The sequence below is a fragment of the Aquarana catesbeiana genome, linkage group LG03 (assembly GCF_042186555.1).
Source record: "Aquarana catesbeiana isolate 2022-GZ linkage group LG03, ASM4218655v1, whole genome shotgun sequence".
Taxonomy (NCBI): Eukaryota; Metazoa; Chordata; class Amphibia; order Anura; family Ranidae; genus Aquarana; species Aquarana catesbeiana.
In genome coordinates, this window is record NC_133326.1 from 656,775,487 (window position 1) to 656,797,001 (window position 21,515).

Here is a 21,515-nt window from a genome sequence, read left to right on the forward strand (position 1 = left end):
TGTGCAACCTAAAGTTGCAGCCACTTCAAAGTAGTTCATGCACTACTTTGGTCCGACTTTCATGCAACTTGAGGGCCATAGACTTCAATGTTAACCCTCAAAAGTTGCAGGAAAGTTGTACCTGAATGTTATACAATGCAACAATTGTTCAACAGTTGTCCATTATCATTGGTCAAAGCCAAAGTCATACCCAAGGTGCACCCATCCAAAGTTGCATTAAAGTTGCACTCCAAAATCGGCACAACTTTGGAGTAGTACAAGTGTGAAAGGAGCCTTACTTTGGTGTAGAGACCACTACACCGGCGGAACGGAGCGTCAGTACCGCTATGTGCAACGGGGTCCAGAGCGGTGGCCATGACATTCACCTTTTTATTTTTTTGTAAAGAAAACTAAACTTACCCTTCAATGTCTGTTGAAACCCAAAAACAAAAATATTTTTTTTTAGTTTTTTTTTTCTTTCTTTTCCCTTTATTTTGACCTGATGATCCTGCCATGCACACACTTCCTGCCCTGCCAGGACAACACTCACTCCGTGTACTGTATTGATGGAGGCAAAAGAAGAAACCTAGCTGTGTGCATGTGTGCACTGGTCCAAATCATTTGGTGGAGGGGGGATTATGGTGTGGGGTTGTCTTTCAGGGGTTGGCCCCTTAGTTCCAGTGAAGGGAACTCTTAAGGTGTCAGCATAGCAAGACATTTTGGACAATTTCATGCTCCCAACTTTGTGGGAACAGTTTGGGGATGGTCCCTTCCTGTTCAGACATGACTGCGCACCAGTGCACAAAGCAAGGTCCATAAAGACAAGGATGAGCAAGTTTGGGGTGGAGGAGCTTGACTGTCCTGCACAGAGTCCTGACCTCAGCTGGATAGAACACCTTTGGGATGAATTAGAGCACAGTCTGTGAGCCAGGCCTTCTTGTCCAACATCAGTGCCTAAACTCACAAATGCGCTTCTGGAAGAATGGTCAAACATTCCCATAGACACACTCCTAAACCTTGTGGACAGCCTTCCCAGAAGAGTTGAAGCTGTTATAGCTGCAAAGGGTGGGCCAACTCAATATTGAACCCTACGGACTACTGCCCTGTACACACGGTCGGATTTTCTGACGGAAAAAGTGCAATCAGATTGTGTTGTCGGAAATTCATGATCGTGTGTGGGCTCCATCGGGCTTTTTCCGTCTGAATTTCCGACACACAAAGTTTGAGAGCAGGATATAAAATTTTCCGACAACAAAATCTGATCGTTTAAATTCCGATCGTGTGTAGATAAATCCGACGCACAAAGTGCCACGCATGCTCAGAATAAATTAAGAGACGAAAGCTATTGGCTACTGCCCCGTTTATAGTCCCGACGTGTTTTACGTCACCGCGTTCAGAACGATCGGATTTTCCAACAACTTTCTGTGACCGTGTGTATGCAAGACAAGTTTGGCACAAAATCCGTCGGAAAAAATCTGACGGATTTTGTGGTCGGAATGTCCAATTGTGTGTACAGGGCATAAGACTGGGATGCCATTGGGTTTCTGTGATGTAAAAAAATGAGAAAGATAAATCATTTCAGAACTTTTTCCACCTTTAATGTGACCTATAAACTGTACAACTGCGTTGAATTCACACCTGAGCGTTTTCAGCTTATAAAATGCCTGAAAAACACCCAACAAGAAAAATCCCATTCATTTCAATGGCACCTATTCACATCTGAGCGTTTTGTCACCTGAAGCAAAACGTCTGAAAAACGCCTTAAGCTTAAAAAAAGAACATGAGCTTCTTTGGGGCAGATTACAGGCGTTTTTCTGCTTTTTACATTGGTGACCTGTACAAAATCGGGGGAAAATCACGGCAAAAATGCGCGACTTTGAAACGCTCAGGTGTGAATGCAGCCTTAGGTGAAGGGGAGGAAAAATTAAAAACTAAAATAATATGGTTGCATAAGTGTTCACACCCCTAAACTAATACTTTGTTGAAGCACCTTTTGATTTTATTACAGCACTCAGCCCTTTTGGGTATGAGTCTATCAGCATGGCACATCTTGACTTGGCAATATTTGCCCACTCTTCTTTGCAAAAACACTCTATATCTGTCAGATTGCAAGAGCATCTCCTGTACACAGCCCACTTCAGATCACCCCACAGATTTTCAATGGGATTCATGTCTGGGCTCTAACTGGGCCATTCCAAAATGTTAATCTTCTTCAGGTGAAGCCATTCCTTTGTTGATTTGGATGTATGCTTTGGGTCGTTGTCATGCTGAAGGATGAAGTTCATGTTCAGCTTTCTAGCAGAAGCCAGCAGGTTTTGTGCCAATATTGACTGGTATTTGGAACTGTTCATAATTCCCTCTACCTTGACTAAGGCCCCTGTCCCAGCTGAAGAAAAACAGCCCCAAAGCATGATGCTGCCACCACCATGCTTCACAGTGGGTATGGTGTTTATTTGGAGATGTGCAGTGTTGTTTTTGCGCCAAACATATCTTTTAGAATTATGGCCAAAAAGTTCATCCTTGGTTTCATCAGACCAAACACATTTTCCCACATGTTTTTGGGAGACTTCAGATGTGTTTTTGCAAAATTTCGCTGGGCTTGGATGTTTTTCTTAAAAAAAAAAAGGCTTCCGTCTTTCCACTCTACCCCATAGCCCAGACATGAAGAATACAAGAGATTGTTGTCACATGTACCACACAGCCAGTACTTGCCAGATATTCCTGCAGCTCCTTTAACCACAGGACAGAGCCTCGTTTTGAGATTTGGTGTTTACAAGTTAAAATCATTTTTTTTTTTGCTAGAAAATTACTTGGAACCCCCAAACATTATATATATTTTTTTCTAACATCCTTGAGAATAAAATGGTGGTCATTGCAATACTTTCTGTCACACTGTATTTGCGCAGTGGTCTTAAAAGCGCACTTAAGATAATGTTATGCCGAGTAAATTGATACCCAACATGTCACGCTTCAAAATTGTGGCCGCTTGTGGAAAGGCGACAAACTTTTACCCTTAAAAATCTCCATAGGCGATGTTTAAAAAATTCTACAGGTTGCATGTTTTGAGTTACAGAGGATGTCTAGGGCTAGAATTATTGCTCTCGCTCTACCTATCGCGGCGATACCTCACATGTGTGGTTTAAACACCGTTTTCATATACGGCGTAACTCACGTATTCATTCACTTTTGCACGCGAGATCGGCGGGACGGGGCGTGTTAAATTTTTTTTTTTCTTATTTATTTTACTTTTTTATTTTTACACTGTTCTTTTAAAAAAAAATTGTGTCACTTTGTAAACATTCCTTGTAATAGAAAAAAAGCATGACAGAACCTCTTAAAAATGAGATCTGGGGTCAAAAAGACCTCAGATCTCATATTTACACTAAAATGCAATAACAAAAAAAAAAAAAAAATGTTGTTTGAAAAAAAAAAAAATGTCCCTATAAGAGCTATGGGCGGAAAGTGACATTTTGAGGTTGCTTCCACCCTGCAATGGTATGGAGCCGAGCGGGGCCATCTTCCCCTCAGTCAGCTCCATATCACAGACCGAGAAGGATCTGATCGCCTCCGCCACTACTGTCGGCTCTGGTAAGCGGCGGAGGGCACTGGAGCGCGGAGGGAGGGGGGGGGGCCCTCTCCCACCACCTATAAAAGTGATCCGCCACAGGGACCACTTTTATCGGAAAGCCGCCCACCTGCTAAACAAGAGGATACCGGGGATTATGGCAGCTAGCTGCTGTCATAACAATAATCCTTCTCTTCAAACAGCCGACGTATAATGATGGCGGGTGGTCAGCAAGTGGTTAATGTTGCTGTAGGTCTCTTGGCAGCCTACCTGACCAGTTTTCTTCTCGTCTTTTCATCAATTTTGGAGGGACGTCCAGTTCTTGGTAATGTCACTGTTGTGCCATATTTTCTCCACTTGATGATGACTGTCTTCACTGTGTTCCATGGTATATCTAATGCCTTGGAAATTCTTTTGTACCCTTCTCCTGACTGATACCTTTTAACAATGAGATGCCTCTGATGCTTTGGAAGCTCTCTGTGGACCATGGCTTTTGCTGTAGGATGTGACTAAGAAAATGTCAGGAAAGACCTACTAGAACAGAGGAACTTTATTTGGGGTTCGTGTTATACGCCGACAGCGTACCTCTCAAGGGAAGGAGGGGGACGAGTGCCGCCGGAAATCACAGAGTCGTCATCTCCTCTCCACTCGGCTCTAACTCGGCTCGCGCGTCCCACACGTCACACACACAGTCCCGCCTCCGCCACCGGCATTGGACCAGTGTTCTGTCTATCACAGGAGCTGGTCCAATGCCAAGGGCGGAGGCGGGACTGTGTGTGTGTCACTGCCAACAGAGAGCCGAGGAAAAGGATGACGGCTCGGTGATGTCCTATGAGATGGTGAGCTGCATTGATGGGGGAGATGGGGACAGAACAGGCTGCAGATGGGGACAGAACAGGCTGCACTGAAGCTGCAGAAGTGCACAGATTAGGCTGCATTGAGGCTGCAGATATATTATATATGACCGGTGCTCCATCCTCTTTGTTTGTCGGATTATACAAAGAGCGTTAGGTGGGAGTCTGCTGGATGCTGAAGCATGGATACTAGATAATTGGCACTTGTGGCACACATTGGCTATATAGATATATATAAATCAGCCTTTTTCAACCAAGGTGCCTTGATACCCTCAGGTTTCTTTAGAGGTGTCTAAGCAAATTGCCCAAAAAACTGAATATACAATCCAGCAGGTGAATGAAGCCTGTCTATTTTTATTTTTTTTTTTAACTTTTTTTTACACAAAGCCACAGGTTTTCATTGTGCACCATTACAACCTTCTTGTCGTCGGCATCCTTTCAACCAATTACATCATTGGTCGATAAGAAGGACGTTGGCTCCTGCACAGCATCCTTGTTTGCCTCTCCCCTGCCTCTCTCCATCAGCACTAGAGTCACATTAGCTGAGTGAAGGAGAGAAACTGAGGGAGAAGAGAAACACTGGCATACTAGTCAGCCCCAGTGTGCAAAGGTGTATTTGCTTTGCAAGAATAAATTACCTCTAACATTGGCTCTACACCCATCCCAAACTGCTGCATCTCAGTCCTCTCAGGCGTACCTCCCAGTCCTCCCGACGGTGGGATCACTCACTGGCCGCCTCTGTGGAACTCCTGGAGACTTGCTTGGCAGTGTTCTCCCACTGTCCTTTCTTGCCCCTCCTGTGCCTCCTGGCCAGGACTCCCCTGTGGATTGTAAGAGGGTCCCGTCCACACCCGAGCTCAGGCCCCAGGTCAAACCCCTCCCCAGATTGGGAAGCTTCCTCAAAGGCCCCGACAGCCTAACACTCCACCATCCCAGGTCAACCCGATCAACTCCTCCCCAGCTGGGCTGACCCTGGGTATTTAAGGTGGCCTGCCCCCTGCCAATCCAGATTGGGGATTGGTCAGAGCTCCTCAGAACACCCTAGGTGGCTCCACCTCTCCTCTCCACCTCTCTTTCCAGAAATTACCAGAACATTCTGGAAAGAAGTGGGAGTTCCTACTGACACCACCTGTGAGTCACCCAGCACTACTCTAAGTCACTTCTAACCCAGATCAGCAAAACACACAGCCTGGAAATGTACCTACCCTGAAAAATTCTGCACCATTCTTCTAGCACACTATAGGGTGCTACACTCTTCCATAAAGGCCAGATTTGTGGAGAGCACGACTAATAGTTGTCCTGTAGACAGAGTCTCTCACCTGAGCTGTGGATCTCTGCAGCTCCTCTAGATTTACCATGGGCCACTTGGCTGCTTCTCTGATTAATGCTATTCTTGCCTGTCAGTTTAGGTGGACGGCCATGTCTTGGTAGGTTTGCAGTTATACCATACTCTTTCCATTTTCAGATGATGGATTGAACAGTGCTCCATGACATGTTCAAAGCTTGGGATGTTTTTTTATAACCTAACCCTGCTTTAAACTTCTCCACAACTTTATCCCTGACATGGCTGGTGTGTTCCTTGGCCTTCATAATGCTGTTTATTCACTAAGGTTCTCTAAAAAAACCTCTGAGGGCTTCACAGAACAGCTGTATTTATACTGAAATTAAATTACACACAGGTGGACTCTATGTACTAATTAGGTGACGTCTGAAGGCAATTGGTTCCGCTAGATTTTTCTTAGGGGTATCAGAGTAAAGGGGGCTGATTACAAATGCACACCACACTTTTTTCAGATATTTATTTGTAAAAAAAATGAAAACCATTTTTCATTTTCCTTCCACTTCACATTTATGTGCCACTTTGTGTTGGTCTATCACAAAAAATCCCAATAAAATACATTTAAGTTTTTGGTTGTAATATGACAAAATGTGGAAAATTTCAAGGGGTATGAATACTTTTTCAAGGCACTGTGAATCATTATAATATGTTTGGTGCAGCACACCTGTAATGACTCCCGATCTCCTCAGTCTCCCGTAGGGTTGCAGACCTGTTCACCAACCAGGATGGCGACTCAGACCTACGTGGCGGAACTCCAGACGACTCCACCTGCTTCAGGCCAGGCTACACCTCAACAGTATGTGGCAGAACTACAAGTGGCTCCACCCACACCTACCACCCAGACAACGGGACCGCAGACGCCAGCCCCCCAGCAGTACATTGTGGTCACTGTATCTGGTGAGTGATAGCTCTGTATTAATTGAAGGGATGGATTGAAAAATCCCAACGTTTGTTACCTTCCCGTGACCAATGTACAGTAGATTACTACCATTAGGATGTAAGAGGTAAGGGATGAAAAACGTAACTTCCTAATACCAAGACTGCCATTGCTGGCCTTTCCTGATAATGCTGTTTGTCTGGTTGACACGTTGACCCTTTAAGTATATACAGTGCATTCGGAAAGTATTCGCAGCGCTTCACTTTTTCCACATTTTGTTATGTTTCAGCATTATTCCAAAATGGATTAAATTCGTTATTTTCCTCAAAATTCTACAAACAATACCCCATAATGACAACGGGAAAGAAGTTTGTTTGAAATGTTTTCAAATTTTTATTAAAAATAAAAGACAAAAAAAATCACGTACATAAGTATTCACAACCTTTGCCATGACACTCAAAATTGAGCTCAGGCGCATCCTGTTTCCACTGATCATCCTTGAGATGTTTCTACAACTTGATTGGAGTCCATCTGTGGTAAATTCAGTTGATTGGACATAATTTGTAAAGGTACACACCTGTCTATAGAAGGTCCCACAGTTTACAGTGCCTGTCAGAGCACTAACCAAGCCATGCAGTCCAAGGAATTGTCTGTAGACCTCCAAGACAGGATTGTATGGAGGCACAGATCTGGGGAAGGGTACAGAAAAATGTCTGCAGCATTGAAGGTCTCAATGAGCACAGTGGCCTCCATCATCTGTAAATGGAAGAAGTTTGGAACCACCAGGGCTCTTCCTAGAGTGGGCCGCCCAGCCAAACTGAACGATCGGGGGAGAAGGGCCTTAGTCAGGGAGTTGACCAAGAACCAGATGGTCACTCTGACAGAGCTCCAGTGTTTCTCTGTGGAGAGAGGAGAACGGTCCAGAAGAACAACCATCTCTGCAGCACTCCAATCTGTGTAGTAGAGTGGCCAGACGGAAGCCACTCCTCAGTAAAAGGCACATGATAGCCAGCCTGGAATTTTCCAAAAGGCACCTGAAGGACTCTCAGACCATGAGAAACAAAATTCTCTGGTCTGATGAAACAAAGATTGAACTCTTTGGCCTGAATGGCAAGCATCATGTCTGGAGGAAACCAGGCACCGCTCATCACCTGGCCAATACCATCCCTACAGTGATGTATGATGGTGGCAGCATCATACTGTGGGGATTTTTTTCCAGCGGCAGGAACTGGGAGACTAGTCAGGATCGAGGGAAAGATGAATGCAGCAATGTGCAGAGACATCCTTGATGAAAACCTGCTCCAGAGCGCTCTGGACCTCAGACTGGGGCGAAGGATCATTTTCCAACAGAACAATGACCCTAAGTACACAGCCAAAATATCAAAGGAGTGGCTACAGGACAACTCTGTGAACGTCCTTGAGTGGCCCAGCCAGAGCCCAGACTTGAACCCGATTGAACATCTCTGGGAGATCTGAAAATGGCTGAGCATCGACGCTCCCCATCCAACCTGATGGAGCTTGAGAGGTCCTGCAAAGAAGAATGGGAGAAACTACCCAAAAATAGGCGTGCCAAGCTTGTAGCATCATACTCAAAAAGACTTGAATTGGTGCCAAAGGTGCTTCAACAAAGTATTGAGCAAAGACTGTGAATACTTATGTACATGTGATTTTTTTCCCTTTTTTATTTTTAATAAATTTGCAAAGATTTCAAACAAACTTCTTTCACGGCATTATGGGGTATTGTTTGTAGAATTTTGAGGAAAATAATTAATTAAATCCATTTTGGAATAAGGATGTAACATAACAAAATGTGGAAAAAGTGAAGTGCTGTGAATACTTTCTGGATGCACTATAGATGAAGTTGTCTCTGAACTGTGTGATTTCTTTACTTGTTCTGTATTTGTGATTTAAAAATTATTGTAGCCACCAGTCCGGATAGCAACCAGGCAACTAGTATTTTTAGAATGCAGTCAGCAGTGGCAGCCCCTGTATTTCTGTTACTGGGCATATTTGTGATTTCATTGGTGCTCCCCGGCTCATTCAGCCTGTTGAGTTTTAACATACTGAAGCGCATGTTTTCAACTTCCCCATAAAAAAATAGTGTCTGTTTCCATCCCAGCAATGTAGTGTGGTGTGTTTTGAAAAATACAACATGTCTGTTTTATACTTATTTTTTAGTGCATTGACAGGCCCAAAGAAGTCAATGGCAAGACATCAAAACAGATATAACATGCACAAGACATGAAATGCTCTAAAGGAGTTGGGATTTTTAAGATGCCAATAATGTACTACAATATACAATAAAACATGTAATGAAAATTATTTTATTTTTATATATATTTTTTAATTTTTATTTATCCATGTTTAAATCTAAAAACACACTAAAAACATTTTCCATAAACAGACTTCTGATTGGAATATTAACAGCATAATTTTAATGTAGATTCTGATGGTGTAGTAATCTCAACATGTTTCACCTGTTAAGGCTTCTTCAGGAGATATACAATACCACATTGAAGATGTGCAATAACAAGCAATACAGTAAGTACATATAATGTGCAAAAAAAATCAGCAAAATCTGTAACAAATATATTTTAATCCAAAAAGTTTGGTGAAGGGCATCTTACCAATCAAAGCAAAATAGCTTGAAACCAGTACACTATTACACCATCAGAATATACAGTAAAATTATGCTGTGAATATTTCAATCAGAAGTCTGTTTAAAGAAAATGTTTTTAGAGTTTTTTTTTTATATTTAAACATGGTTTGTTGACAACAGGTACTAACAGGCCTTGATCAATGGCTGTTAACGCTATGCACTCCAAATCCTAAATACAAAAACACATTGGAAACACAAGTCAATGCATGCCAATACACAAACGAAATGCACATTGACACATGACAACACATCCACCTAAAATGATAAAAAATACACCTCTAGGCATACACATAGAGCTAAATGGGCTCTTAACTGATGCTTCGGGTTTATCATTCTGCAGTTACTTTACCCTAGAGCTATTCTCCTCACAGTGACTGTTTTCTCTACCACAGAAGGAGCCATGAGAGCCAGTGATGGAGAGCTGAGTCCCGGGGGATCCTCTACGCCGCAGACCTCTGTGCCCACACAGGTAGTGCAGCAAGTGCAAGCTGCACAGCAGGTATGGCGCTATGTTTATGATGAAGTCACAATCAGCAGGTAGATTGGACACACAGGCCACCCCTATGCAGAGTGCCTGTAAAAGAACAGTTACTTGTCCTGCCACTGTTTTTCTTTTCTTTTTTTACATAAAAAAAAAAAATCACAGCAAAAACAAAAATGGAGGTAAATGCATCATAGAAAGAGCTGGTGGACATCAGGGCATCATGTGACAAAGCATCATACAAAGATAGCATTAAACATCCACTACAATAACTGCACAGGCATCCTTTTTACATTTACAGGTTGCAAAACCATCCTTGTCTAAACCCTAGCATGCATGCAAACATCCTTTTTGTCAACAATAAAATAATAAACAGGAGGTACCAACTTGCAGATTACTGTTTCTTTCCCTTTTATTTCCCACACCTATGATCATCGCTCAAGTCTAGCACCAGCAAAGGACACATAATAAAAATTAGGTAACTAGGTAGGAACAGGCATTGGGGAAAGGCTAGCTAAGGAGCTAAGGAGGGACAGGCATTGGGGAGGGCTAGCTATATAGGGACAACCATTGGGTAAGGACTAGCTCTGTAGGTACAGGTATTGGGGAAGAGCTAGCTCAGTGGGTACAGGCATTGGAGAAGGGCTAGCTGTATAGGGACAACCATTGGGTAAGGGATAGCTAAGTAGGGGCAGCCATTAGGGAAGGACTAGCTAAGTAGGGACAGGCATTGGGGAACCTAGCTAAGTAGGGACAGGCATTGGGGAAGGGCTAGCTAAGTAGGGACAGACATTGGGGAAGGGCTAGCTAAGTAGGGACAGGAATTTGGGGAAGGGCTAGCTATAAAGGGACAACCATTGGAGAAGGACTAGTTAGGTAGGTATTGGGGAAGGGCTAGCTAAGTAGGTACAGGCATTGGGGAAGGGCTAGCACAGTAGGTACAGGCATTGGGGAAGGGCTAGCTATATAGGGACAACCATTGGGGAAGGGCTAGCTATATAGAGACAGCCATTGGGGAATGGCTAGCTCAACAGGGACAGCCACTGTGGAAGGGCTAGCTCAGTAGGGACAGCCATTGGAGAAGGGCTAGCTTAGTATGGACAGCTGGTGGGGAAGGGCTAGCTTAAAATGGACAGCTGGTGGGGAAGGGCTAGCTCAGCAAGGGCAGCCAGTGGAGAAGGGCTACCTAAATAGAGACAGCGATTGGGGAAGGGTTAGCTAAGTAGGAACAGCCATTGGAGAGGGGCTAGCTAAGTAGGAGCAGCAGCCATTGGGGAAGGGCTAGCTAAGTAGGGACAGCCATTGGGGAAGGGCTAGCTAAGTAGGGACAGCCATTAGGGAAGGGCTAGCTAAGTAGGGATAGCCATTGGGAAAGGGCTAGCTAAATATCGCTGTCTGAAAACTCTTCTGCATCTGACAATTTTGGCAGTGTTGGATGCCTGATCCCCCTCTGCATTCTGTGCTTCCTCCTACTGACCCACCTCAGTCATTACTTTGTCCTGCAATGATCTAGAGTGGTGGGAGAAATCACAGAACACAACAGGGGAGCAGACTTCCAACACAGCCAGAGATTTAAATGCAGAAGGGTCTTTGGCAATGAGAATAAAAATTTGCAAATCAGGTAAGTATTCTGTTCTTTTGCAAGCACTGGTTTTTAATTTATTTATTTGTTTATTTTTTTAGACAGTATAACCACAACCAAAGCCATCAAAAGCCCTCAGCCTGAATCAGTTATTAGCACAGCAAAGCCTTCTTAAAACTGAAGTTATTCACGTTACATTTCCTCATATTCCTCACTTCAACACAGTGGGCGGAGCCAAGCATTTTATTACTTTAGGCCTCATTGGCCAGATACACACCCATAACCGTTGAGGTATAGTGCAAATATAGCCAAATATTAGCTTGTAATATTTCCCCCTCTATGATCTCCTCCCCATGACTTTACCATTGAGATCAATAGCACAACCATTGGTCTCTCTACACATGCCAGGGTGCTGGGTGTAATCCTGGACTCTGACCTCTTCTTCAGCCCCCACATCCAATCGCTGGCTAAATCTTGCTGCCTTATCCTCCGCAACATCTCCAAAATTCGCCCCTTCCTAATGACACCATAAAACCACTTATTCACTCCTTGGTTATTTCCCACCTTGACTACTGCAACTACCTCCTAACTGGCCCACCTTTACATAGGCTATCACCCCTTTAGTCTATCATGAATGCTGCTGCCAGACTATTTATTCCACACTACATACAGCTGTTTCAAGCTATATAGCCATCATCCGTGTAGTGTATGCAAGCCATGGCTTCTATACAGTAGGGTTTAGACATGACAGATGCACTTTAATATATGTCACAGATTGCTTCCATAGTAGGGAAGTGTTTGAAAGCCATGTCAAATGTATTTATCTGTCTGTGTCTTCAGTGTAGAGATTCACCCCCTATATTTGTCCTGGTGACTATTGCTGTCTTCAAAACAGGAAGAGATGAGAAATCTTATCAAGGGGGCACCTGTTGTGGTGACAACTGTGCAAGGGGAGATTTCCTTCTCTTTAGAGAATTAAGCTGCACATAAATGGATTGATCTTCACCAGTTCAGCAGTGAATTCTGTTGAACAGAACTGTTGGACCCTTTTTTACTCTGGCTGATCAAAAAAAAGGAGGCATCTATTGCCAACTTTACCCCCTTACCTCCTGTTGTGTCTCAGGGATGGGAAGTGAAAGGGAATCTCCCCAATGGGATAAAGGATAAGTTCACTTTTTAAACATGTTACATGTTCCATCTGTTTTTAGGGTCGAACATGTAACATGTTTCAGGATCTGCACCTTCTCCCTCTCACCCGCCCCCCACCCCACGACAGTGGGCAGTCACAATTTGAAAACAACGTAGCTGTGTGGGGCTCCGCCCACACGGCTGCATCATTCATTCACAGTTTCCTGGGAACGAATAGACTACAAGTACCATCAGCCATTGTGGCAGAAGGCTTGTTGTTTTCAGTGAACTGCTAGGGCGCTGGTGAGCACTCTCATAGTTCATTGATCTTCCTGCCCTCAGGTACCTGCCTGCCCGTATTGGAGGTACAGATAGACCACTATCCTGAGAGTCTGCAGGATTCTGGCATTGCGCTCGTGATCTGCAAGCTCCTTAGAAAAAAATAAAATAAATGCACATTTTCTTACCTGCAAAAATACAGTATGTGCATTTACTATTTTTTTCGAAAGGTAAACTTTAGCTTTTAACTTTTTTTTTTTCTTTTATTCAAAACACATTTTTGGCTTTAGATAATTTAAAGTTTTTAATTGGTAACAGAATAGAAGCAGCTTCCTTTTCTTCTTCACTATCCAAAAATAAACATACATTTTTATTTAGTTACTACATTCTTCAATATATAACATGGTTAGCTACCTTATAAGTCTGGCGAGAAATCATAGAGGCAGCTTCCTTTTCTTCTGCACCATCTAAAAATAAAAACATGATAAGATCATTGAAGATAACCTGAATGGAGCCTTTATGTTCTAGCTTCAGTTCCTGAAAGCCACTTCCTGTCACAGGATAACGGCTCTGCTCCTTGGGATTTTTTACATTGTACTGATTGAGAAGAGAAATAAAATAATACAGTTGGTGAGGCTTGATCCAGAAATCAGGGAGTGAAGCCCCTTGTAACAAAGTGATAATGATAACCGAAAATAAGACTGCTTCTTGTGGTAGATGGTTGCAGCAGGATTTTTAAAAGTTTGAATTGAATCTGTTTAATTTTAAGGTGAACTACAAAAAAATATAATATATAATATGTTTCAATATTGAGTTGGCCCACCCTTTGTAGCTATAACAGCTTCAACTCTCCTGGGAAGGCTGTCCACAAGGTTTAGGAGTGTCTATGGGAATGTTTGACCATTCTTCCAGAAGCACATTTGTAAGGTCAGGCACTGATGTTGGACGAGCGGGCCTTGCTTGCAGTCTCTGCTCTAATTCATCCCAAAAGTGTTCTATTGGGTTGAGGTCAGGACTCTGTGCAGGCCAGTTAAGTTCCTCTCGAGTTCCACCTTGCTTTGTGCACTGGTCCAAATTATTTGGTGGAGGGGGGATTATGGTGTGGGGTTATTTTTCAGGGGTTGGGGTTGGCCCCTTAGTTCCAGTGAAGGTCCATAAAGACATGGATGAGTGAGTTTGGGGTGGAGAAACTTGACTGACCTATACAGAGTCCTGACTTTAACCCGATAGAACACCTTTGGGATGAATTGGAGTGGAGACTGCGAGCCAGACCTTCTTGTCCACACCAGTGCCTGACCTCACAAATGCACTTCTGGAAGAATGGTCAAACAGTCCCATAGACACGCTCCTAAACCTTGTGGACAGCCTTCCCAGAAGAGTTGAAGCTGTTATAGCTGCAAAGGGTGGGCCAACTCAATATTGAACCCTACAGGCTAAGACTGGGATGCCATTAAAGTTTGTGTGTGTGTAAAGGCAGGCTTCCCAATACTTTTGACAATACAGTGTATACAGTTAGGTCCATATATATTTGGACACAGGCACAATTTTAGTTTTTTTCAGGTATTTACCAAAACACATTCAAGCTATAGTTATATAGAGAATATGGGCTGAAAGTGCACACTCTCTGGTTTAATTTGAGGGTATGTACTGTACATCCAAATCGAAGGAAGGGTTTAGGAATTACAGCTCTAAAGAATACCCCCCCCCCTTAAAGGGGTCAAAAGTAATTGGATAATTAAATCAAAAGCTGTTTCATGGCCAGGTGTGGGCTACGCCTTCGTTATTTCTTCATCAATTAAGCAGGTAAAAGGTCTGGAGTTGATTCTAAATGTGGTATTTCCATTTGGAATCTATTGCTGTGAATCTACATCATGCATTCAAAAGTGCTGTCCATGCAAGTGAAACAGACCATTGTAAGGCTTCAAAAACTAAACAAATCCATCAGAGAGATAGCAGCAACATTAGGAGTGGCCAAATCAACGTTTGGTACATTCTGAGGAAAGAAGAACACACTGGTGAGCTCAGCAACGTAAAAAGGCCTGGAAGTCCATGGAAGACAAAAGTGGTGGATGATCACAGGATCCTCTCTATGGTAAAGAAAAACCCATTCACAACATCCATAAAAGTAAAGGACACTCTCCAGGAGGTGGGCGTATCATTGTCAAAGTCTACAATCAAGAGAAGGCTTTACGAGAGCAAATACAGAGGGTTCACCACAAGGTGCAAACCATTCATAAGCCTGAAGAATAGAAAAGCCAGAGTAGACTTTGCCAAAAAAACATCTAAAAAAGTCAGACCAGTTCTGGAAAAGCATTCTTTGGATGGATGAAACTAAGATTAATCTGTACCAGAATGACGGGAAGAAAAAAGTGTGGAGAAGGCTTGGAACAGCTCATGAGCCAAAGCACACAACGTTATCTGTAAAACATGATGGAGCTTGCAGTATGATGGCATGGGCGTGCATGGCTTCCATAGGCACTGGGTCATTGGTGTTTATTGATGATGTGACAGAAGACAGAAGCAGCCAAATGAATTCTGCAGTGTTTTAGAGATATACTGTCAGCCCAGATTCAGCCAAATGCAGCAAAGTTGATTGGACAGCGCTTCACAGTACAGACGGACAATGATCCAAAACACAGGAGCTTTTGAAGAAAAATAAGTGGAATATTCTGCAATGGCCGAGTCAATCACCTGATCTCAACCCAATTGCATATCACTTGCTGAAGGCAAAACTAAAGGCAGAAAGACCCACAAACAAAGAACAACTGAAGACAGCTGCAGTTAAAGCCTGGCAAAGCATCAGAAAGAAGGACACCCAGTCTTTGGTAATGTCCATGGGTTCCAGACTTCAGGCAGTCATTGCCAGTAAAGGATTCTTAACAAAAAAATTAACATTTTATTTATGATTATATTCATTTGTCCAATTACATTTGAGCCCCTGAAAATGGGGGACTGTGTATAAAAATGGTTGCAGTTCCTAAAATTTGTACTTAATATTTATGTTCAACCCCTTAAATTAAAGCTGAAAGTCTGCACTTCAAATTAATTTGGACTATTTTGTTTTAATTTTATTCTGGCGGCATGCCGTGTCCAAATATAAATGGACCTAACTGTATATAGTGTGTGTGTGTGTGTATCTATATATAGAGAGAGAAAGAGAGATAAATGAAGAAATGCTGTAAAGTAAGATTGCTTTCAAAAATATATATTTAATTGTATATTTTTATCAATTTACAAAATGCAAAAAAAAATCTAAATCAAATCAATATTTGGTGTGAATACCCTTTGGCTTCAAACTCACATCAATTCTTACATTTGCACACTTTGTACATTGCACAAAGTCAGGAATTATGTAGGATTAGAGTCAAGTGTATGATTAACCAATTATACCAAGCTGGTGCTAATGATCATCAATTTCACATGTGGGTTGGAACAGAAACAGCTGTGTAGGAGGCTTAAAACTGGGTGAGTAACAGCCAAACTCTGCTACTATGGTGAAGTTGTGGAAGACCATTTCATGTTACAGGTCATACATCATGGCAAGACTGAGCGCAGCAACAAAACACATGGTTGTTAAATTGCATTAGGAAGTCACTCCCAGGTAAGGATTCCAAAGCAGACTGGGATTTCAAGATGTGTTCAAGATGTGTTGTTCAAGCTCTTTTGAAGAAGCACAAAAAAATGGGCAACATTGAGGATCTTAGACACAGTGGTCGGCCAAGGAGGCTTAATGCAGCAGATGAAAGACTGTAATAAAGTCAATATAGCTGTGAAAAGACTCTTCTGACTTTTATGGATGATTGTGAGACAAATTTCTTACTGACTGAGTCAGCTTGAATCAAATAGTGTGATTTTATTTCCACACAAAAGTTACAAAAATACGTACAAAAGTTGTATATTCAAATACAAAATAAATGTTGCTTCAAATAAGATCAAAGATTATAAGATAAAGTTGTTTGTTTCAAAAATATAGGTTCAAGACGTGCTTAAGATGGCTGAAATTTCCTTTGTCCTGAGAGCAGCTGTCTATATGCAGATTTCTGTAGATATGTTAGAATTGAAGAGAAGAAGAGAGACTTCCAGCATCCAGCTCTTGACTTAAATAAACCTGATCCCTTTGTTAAATTTCGCGCCAAACTAACCACTCCCATATTACTCCCATTATCACCTCCCGTCCACTCCCCACAAGGGTGGGGCTAGGAGTAAGAATTCCATTTGACCAGCAGGGTATAATTAACACTAGACACAGGAAGTGGTGGATGAAAATCGACCTGCCACAGAATGAATATACACATAGTTTCTCAAACAGAATATCAGTAACATATGAATTCCTTTTAAGAAAATATAACCAGAAATATCAATCAAAATGTCTTGACAGCTTCTTGAAATTGAGAACTCAGTTCAAATGTCAACATCTGTAAGTCATTAGCTCAAAAGACCTTCCATCCACACATAATTACAGGGGATTTCATAACCTCAGCTATATACTTATAGGACCGAATTTAAATTTAGATATTAAGAATATAACAAAGGCACATGCATATGCTTACTTCCGTTCGACATCAGATGATGTCCAGCAGTGCCATCTGCACAGAACTGGCGGAAACCAGTAGGACCCAGGTGCACTCATCTACTGCCTGCAGAAGTCTTGCCAGAAGTGGTTCTCATGGAAAAATTGTGTCCAAAAAGCCATACCTCCAACGTGGAAACAAGGCTAAGCGACTCAACTATGCCTGAAAACATAGGAACTGGGGTGCAGAAAAATGACAGCAGGTGCTCTGGACTGATGAGTCAAAATGTAAAATATTTGGCTGTAGCAGGAGGCAGTTTGTTGGTGAAGGGCTGGAAAGTGGTACAATAATGAGTGTCTGCAAGCAACAATGAACCATGGTGGAGGTTCCTTGCAAGTTTGGGGCTGCATTTCTGCAAATAGAGTTGGAGATTTGGTCAGGATCAATGGTGTTCTCAATGCTGAGAAATACAGGCAGATACTTCTCCATCATGCCATACCATCAGGGAGGCGTGTGATTGGCCTCAAACTTATTCTGCAACAGGACAATGACTGCAAACATACAGCCAAAAAGCCATATCTCCTTCATTAAGAACTATCTTCGGCATAAAGAACAAAGAGTGCTGGAAGTGATGGTTTGGCTCCCACAGAGCTCTGATCTCAACATCATGGAGTCTGTCTGGGATTATTACATGAAGAGACAGAAGGATTTGAGGCAGCCTACATCCACAGAAGATCTGTGGTTAGTTCTCCAAGATGTTTGGAACAACCTACCTTCTGCATTCCTTCAAAAACTGTGTGCAACTGTATACCTAGAAGAATTGATGCTATTTTGAAGGCAAAGGGTGGTGACACCAAATATTGATTTGACTTGGATTTCCCTTCTGTTCACTTTTTTTATTATTAACTTTGTTAATTGATAAAACTACCTATTAACACTTCTATTTCTGTTATTTTCACACCTGCCTAAAACATTTGCACAGTACTAAGTGTGTTGTACATTATTGTCAGTCTAACATGTATCAGGCATGGGGGCAGTAACATTAGTTGTTACATTTAAGTCCAGGTCAGGTTCACTTTAAATAAGCTCACAAAGTTAAATGTACATTATAGTTTCACTTTATTCTGTGTTACATGTCTTCATGTTGACATTTTCTTACCTGTTCTTTTCCTTTCTCCTTGCCTTTACACTACAGAGACTGCTGGTACAAGCCAGGGTCCAGCCTAAAATTACTGCTGTGTCCCCTCTGCAACTAGCTCAGCAAGTATGTCACCATGCAATCACCAGTCTCAGTTATCTGTGTCTGTAGGCCCCACTGTCATACTATCCTCCATGTTTAGGCCCTTTTCACACTTGTGCGACTTGTCCTGCGACTTGGGACTGCAAAGTCACATGACAATTCGTACCCCATGATTTCCAATGAGTACCATTCATATCTGTGCGACTTCAAAGTAGTCCCTGCATTACTTTGGTCCAACTTTGATGCGACTTGAGGTCCATAGACCTCAAGATTACACAGGCATTGCTTCAAGTTGCGTAACAGTTGCGCGACTTTCAGGTCGTACAAGTGTGAAAGGGGTCTGATTAAATAAGTTACAACGTGCAAGGGGCACTAAACCAATCCATATTCATTTTCCACATGCCAGCAAACTGACAAACTGAAATCTGATTGGCTGCTACAGGTTACTGCTCCATTGTCCCTGCTCAAATTCAGCCCAATGATCTCAGTCATCATGGTTCATGTGAAATACTTGTCATCATGTGTGTTATGCTGGAACAGGGTGGGAGGCTTTTCTGGAGACAGATCTGTGGCCTTATTGGGAACATATAGATTAACATAGTGCCCAGTATGCATTGGTGTAGTGACGTCTCATCTAGTGGAGTCATACGTAGATTTTCCATTACATTTTTCATCTATTCCTAAGTGTATCTAGGTTTATGAATTGTATTCGGTTCTGATTTCAGACTGTTTGCTTTTTTTCCCCTTCTATGTTAGCGTCTGGTGGTGCAGAGCACTCCGCAGGGTACCAAGGCAGCACAAGTCTCTCTCGCGGTTCACACGGTGCAGCAGACAGCACACTCCCCACCTGAGGTAGGTACTGCCCATCCCATTTTAACGGAAATCTGCAGTTAGAGAAATAATAGACCTGCTGATCTTCTGAGACCTAAAAGGAGAAGTACAGCCAAGGCTCGTTTGGCTGTACTTCTCCTATGTTTCACAGGAGCGCAGTTCATTTTGCACTCCTGTGTCCCGTTTTCAGCAGAGAGCGGGCTAAAGTCTGCTCCCTGCTGACGTCACAGAGTCGGACCAGGCTCCGCGTCGTCATGACCACGGAGTCAGGATCCGCCCAGATCCCTGCAGACCAACACCTTGCTCAGCCTCTTAGCAAACTGCTGAGAGCCTGAGCCAGCTGCTCCCACCCCCTCCACAGAGAGCTGTGTCTGACAGTCACCAGCTTTCTGCTCAGGGAGCTGTGTTAGAGGTGCCGGGGAACAGATGCAACATCGGACCAATTCTGCATCCACCTAGGTAAGTATGAATCAAAAAGAAAAAAAAATACCCATACTTCTCTTTTAAGTGACTCCCTATACCCCTTTGGACTCCACTCAGATGAGCAGGTTACCTGGTCCAAAAGTTGCTGCCTACGTCAGGCCAAACAGCGCTCTTGGAGCTGGTGGGCACACATGGTACTGCACATACCTGTATGTGAAATATTCTCCAAAAATCTACATAGAAAAGCTGTTAACCAGCAGGCATACAAGTAGACACCTTTTCCTTAGGGTTTATTGACAAAAGCTGCTCATGCATACAACTGCACAGCCCCACCGGCTGATAAGAGTACTGAAGCTCTCAGTGCCATAGGAATGAGGAGGGAGAGAGTTATGTAGGATTGGTGTTTTTAAAGGGCCATTTGCACCTATGCTTTTTAACGCATGCGTATTAACACACAGTAACAAATTTACACAGGTTAGCCAGTGTTTTAACCGCTTCAATACAAGGCATTCTCACCCCCTTCCTGCCCCGACCAATTTTTATTTTTCAACGATGTCGCACTTTGAATGACAATTGCGCTGTCATGCAACACTGTACCCAAATTACATTTTTATGTTTTTTTCCCCACAAATAGAACTTTCTTTTGGTGGTATGTGATCACCTCTGCGTTTTTTTTTTTTTGCGCTATAAACAAAAGAAGAGCGACAATTTTGAAAAAAACACAATGGGGGTTATTTACAAACGGCAAATCCATTTTGCACTACAAGTGCACTTGGAAGTGCAGTCGCTGTAAATCTAAGGGGAAGATCTGAAATGAGGGGAAGCTCTGCTGATTTTATCATCCAATCATGTATAAGTTAAAATGCTGTTTTTTATTTTCCTTGCAAGTCCCCCCGGATCCACAGCAACTGCACTTCCAAGTGCACTTGTAGTGCAAAGTGGATTTGCCTCTCGTAAATAACCCCCAATATTTTGTACTTATTGCTATGATAAATATCCCAATTTTTTTCTTTTAAAAAAAAACTAATTTTTTAATCAGTTTAAGCCGATATTTATTTTTCTACATATTTTTGGTAAAAAAAAAAAATCGCAATAAGCGTGTATTGAGTGGTTTACGTAAAAGTTATAGCTTCTACAAAATACGGGATAGATTTATGGCATTTTTATTATCTATTTATTTATTTTTTACTAGTAATGGTGGTGATCTGCAATTTTTTTTTTCCATGACTGTGACATTGCGACGGACATATCGGACACTTTTGACACATTTTTGGAAACATTCACATTTATACAGCGATCAGTGCTATAAAAATCCACTGATTACTGTGTAAATGTGACTGGCAGGGAAGAGGTTAACACTAGGGGTGATCGAGGGGTTAATTATGTTTCCTAGGGAGTGATTCTAACTGCAGGGGGCGGGGACTCACAAGGGGAGGAGACCGATCGGTGTTCCTCTGTACTGGGAACACACCGTCGGTCTCCTTTCACCTGACAGGACGTGGATCTGTGTGTTTACACACACAGATCCACGGTCCTGCCTTGTTCACAGGCAATCGTGGGTGCCCGGCGGACATCACGGGTGCCGGGCATGCGTACCAGGTCCTGAGCAACGCGGCAGGTGCACGCGTGCGCGGCGTGTTTGCCCCCTAGACGGCCGGGAAGCCCAGGACGTCATATAACGCCCGCCTGGGATGGGAGATCCCTCCTGAGGACGTCATATTACTATAGCCGGGTAATGAAGTGGGTAAATAGCGTTAGGTCACATCT

At 42.8% G+C, this 21,515-nt stretch overlaps 1 protein-coding gene across 4 annotated transcripts in view; it reads left to right on the plus strand.

The window, feature by feature from the left end:
• RFX1 (regulatory factor X1) overlaps positions 1–21,515 on the plus strand; it is a 66,088-nt gene that overhangs the window by 8,115 nt on the left and 36,458 nt on the right. For 2 of the 4 annotated variants that reach the window (XM_073622757.1, XM_073622756.1), the window contains exons 2-5: positions 6,427–6,634; positions 9,666–9,772; positions 18,450–18,518; positions 19,251–19,346. In XM_073622757.1, coding sequence (XP_073478858.1) covers positions 6,463–6,634; positions 9,666–9,772; positions 18,450–18,518; positions 19,251–19,346 — 444 coding nt within the window. In that variant the 5' untranslated portion in view covers positions 6,427–6,462. The remainder of the gene's footprint in view (positions 1–6,426; positions 6,635–9,665; positions 9,773–18,449; positions 18,519–19,250; positions 19,347–21,515) is intronic. The other 2 variants (XM_073622759.1, XM_073622758.1) reach the window with 1 other exon arrangement.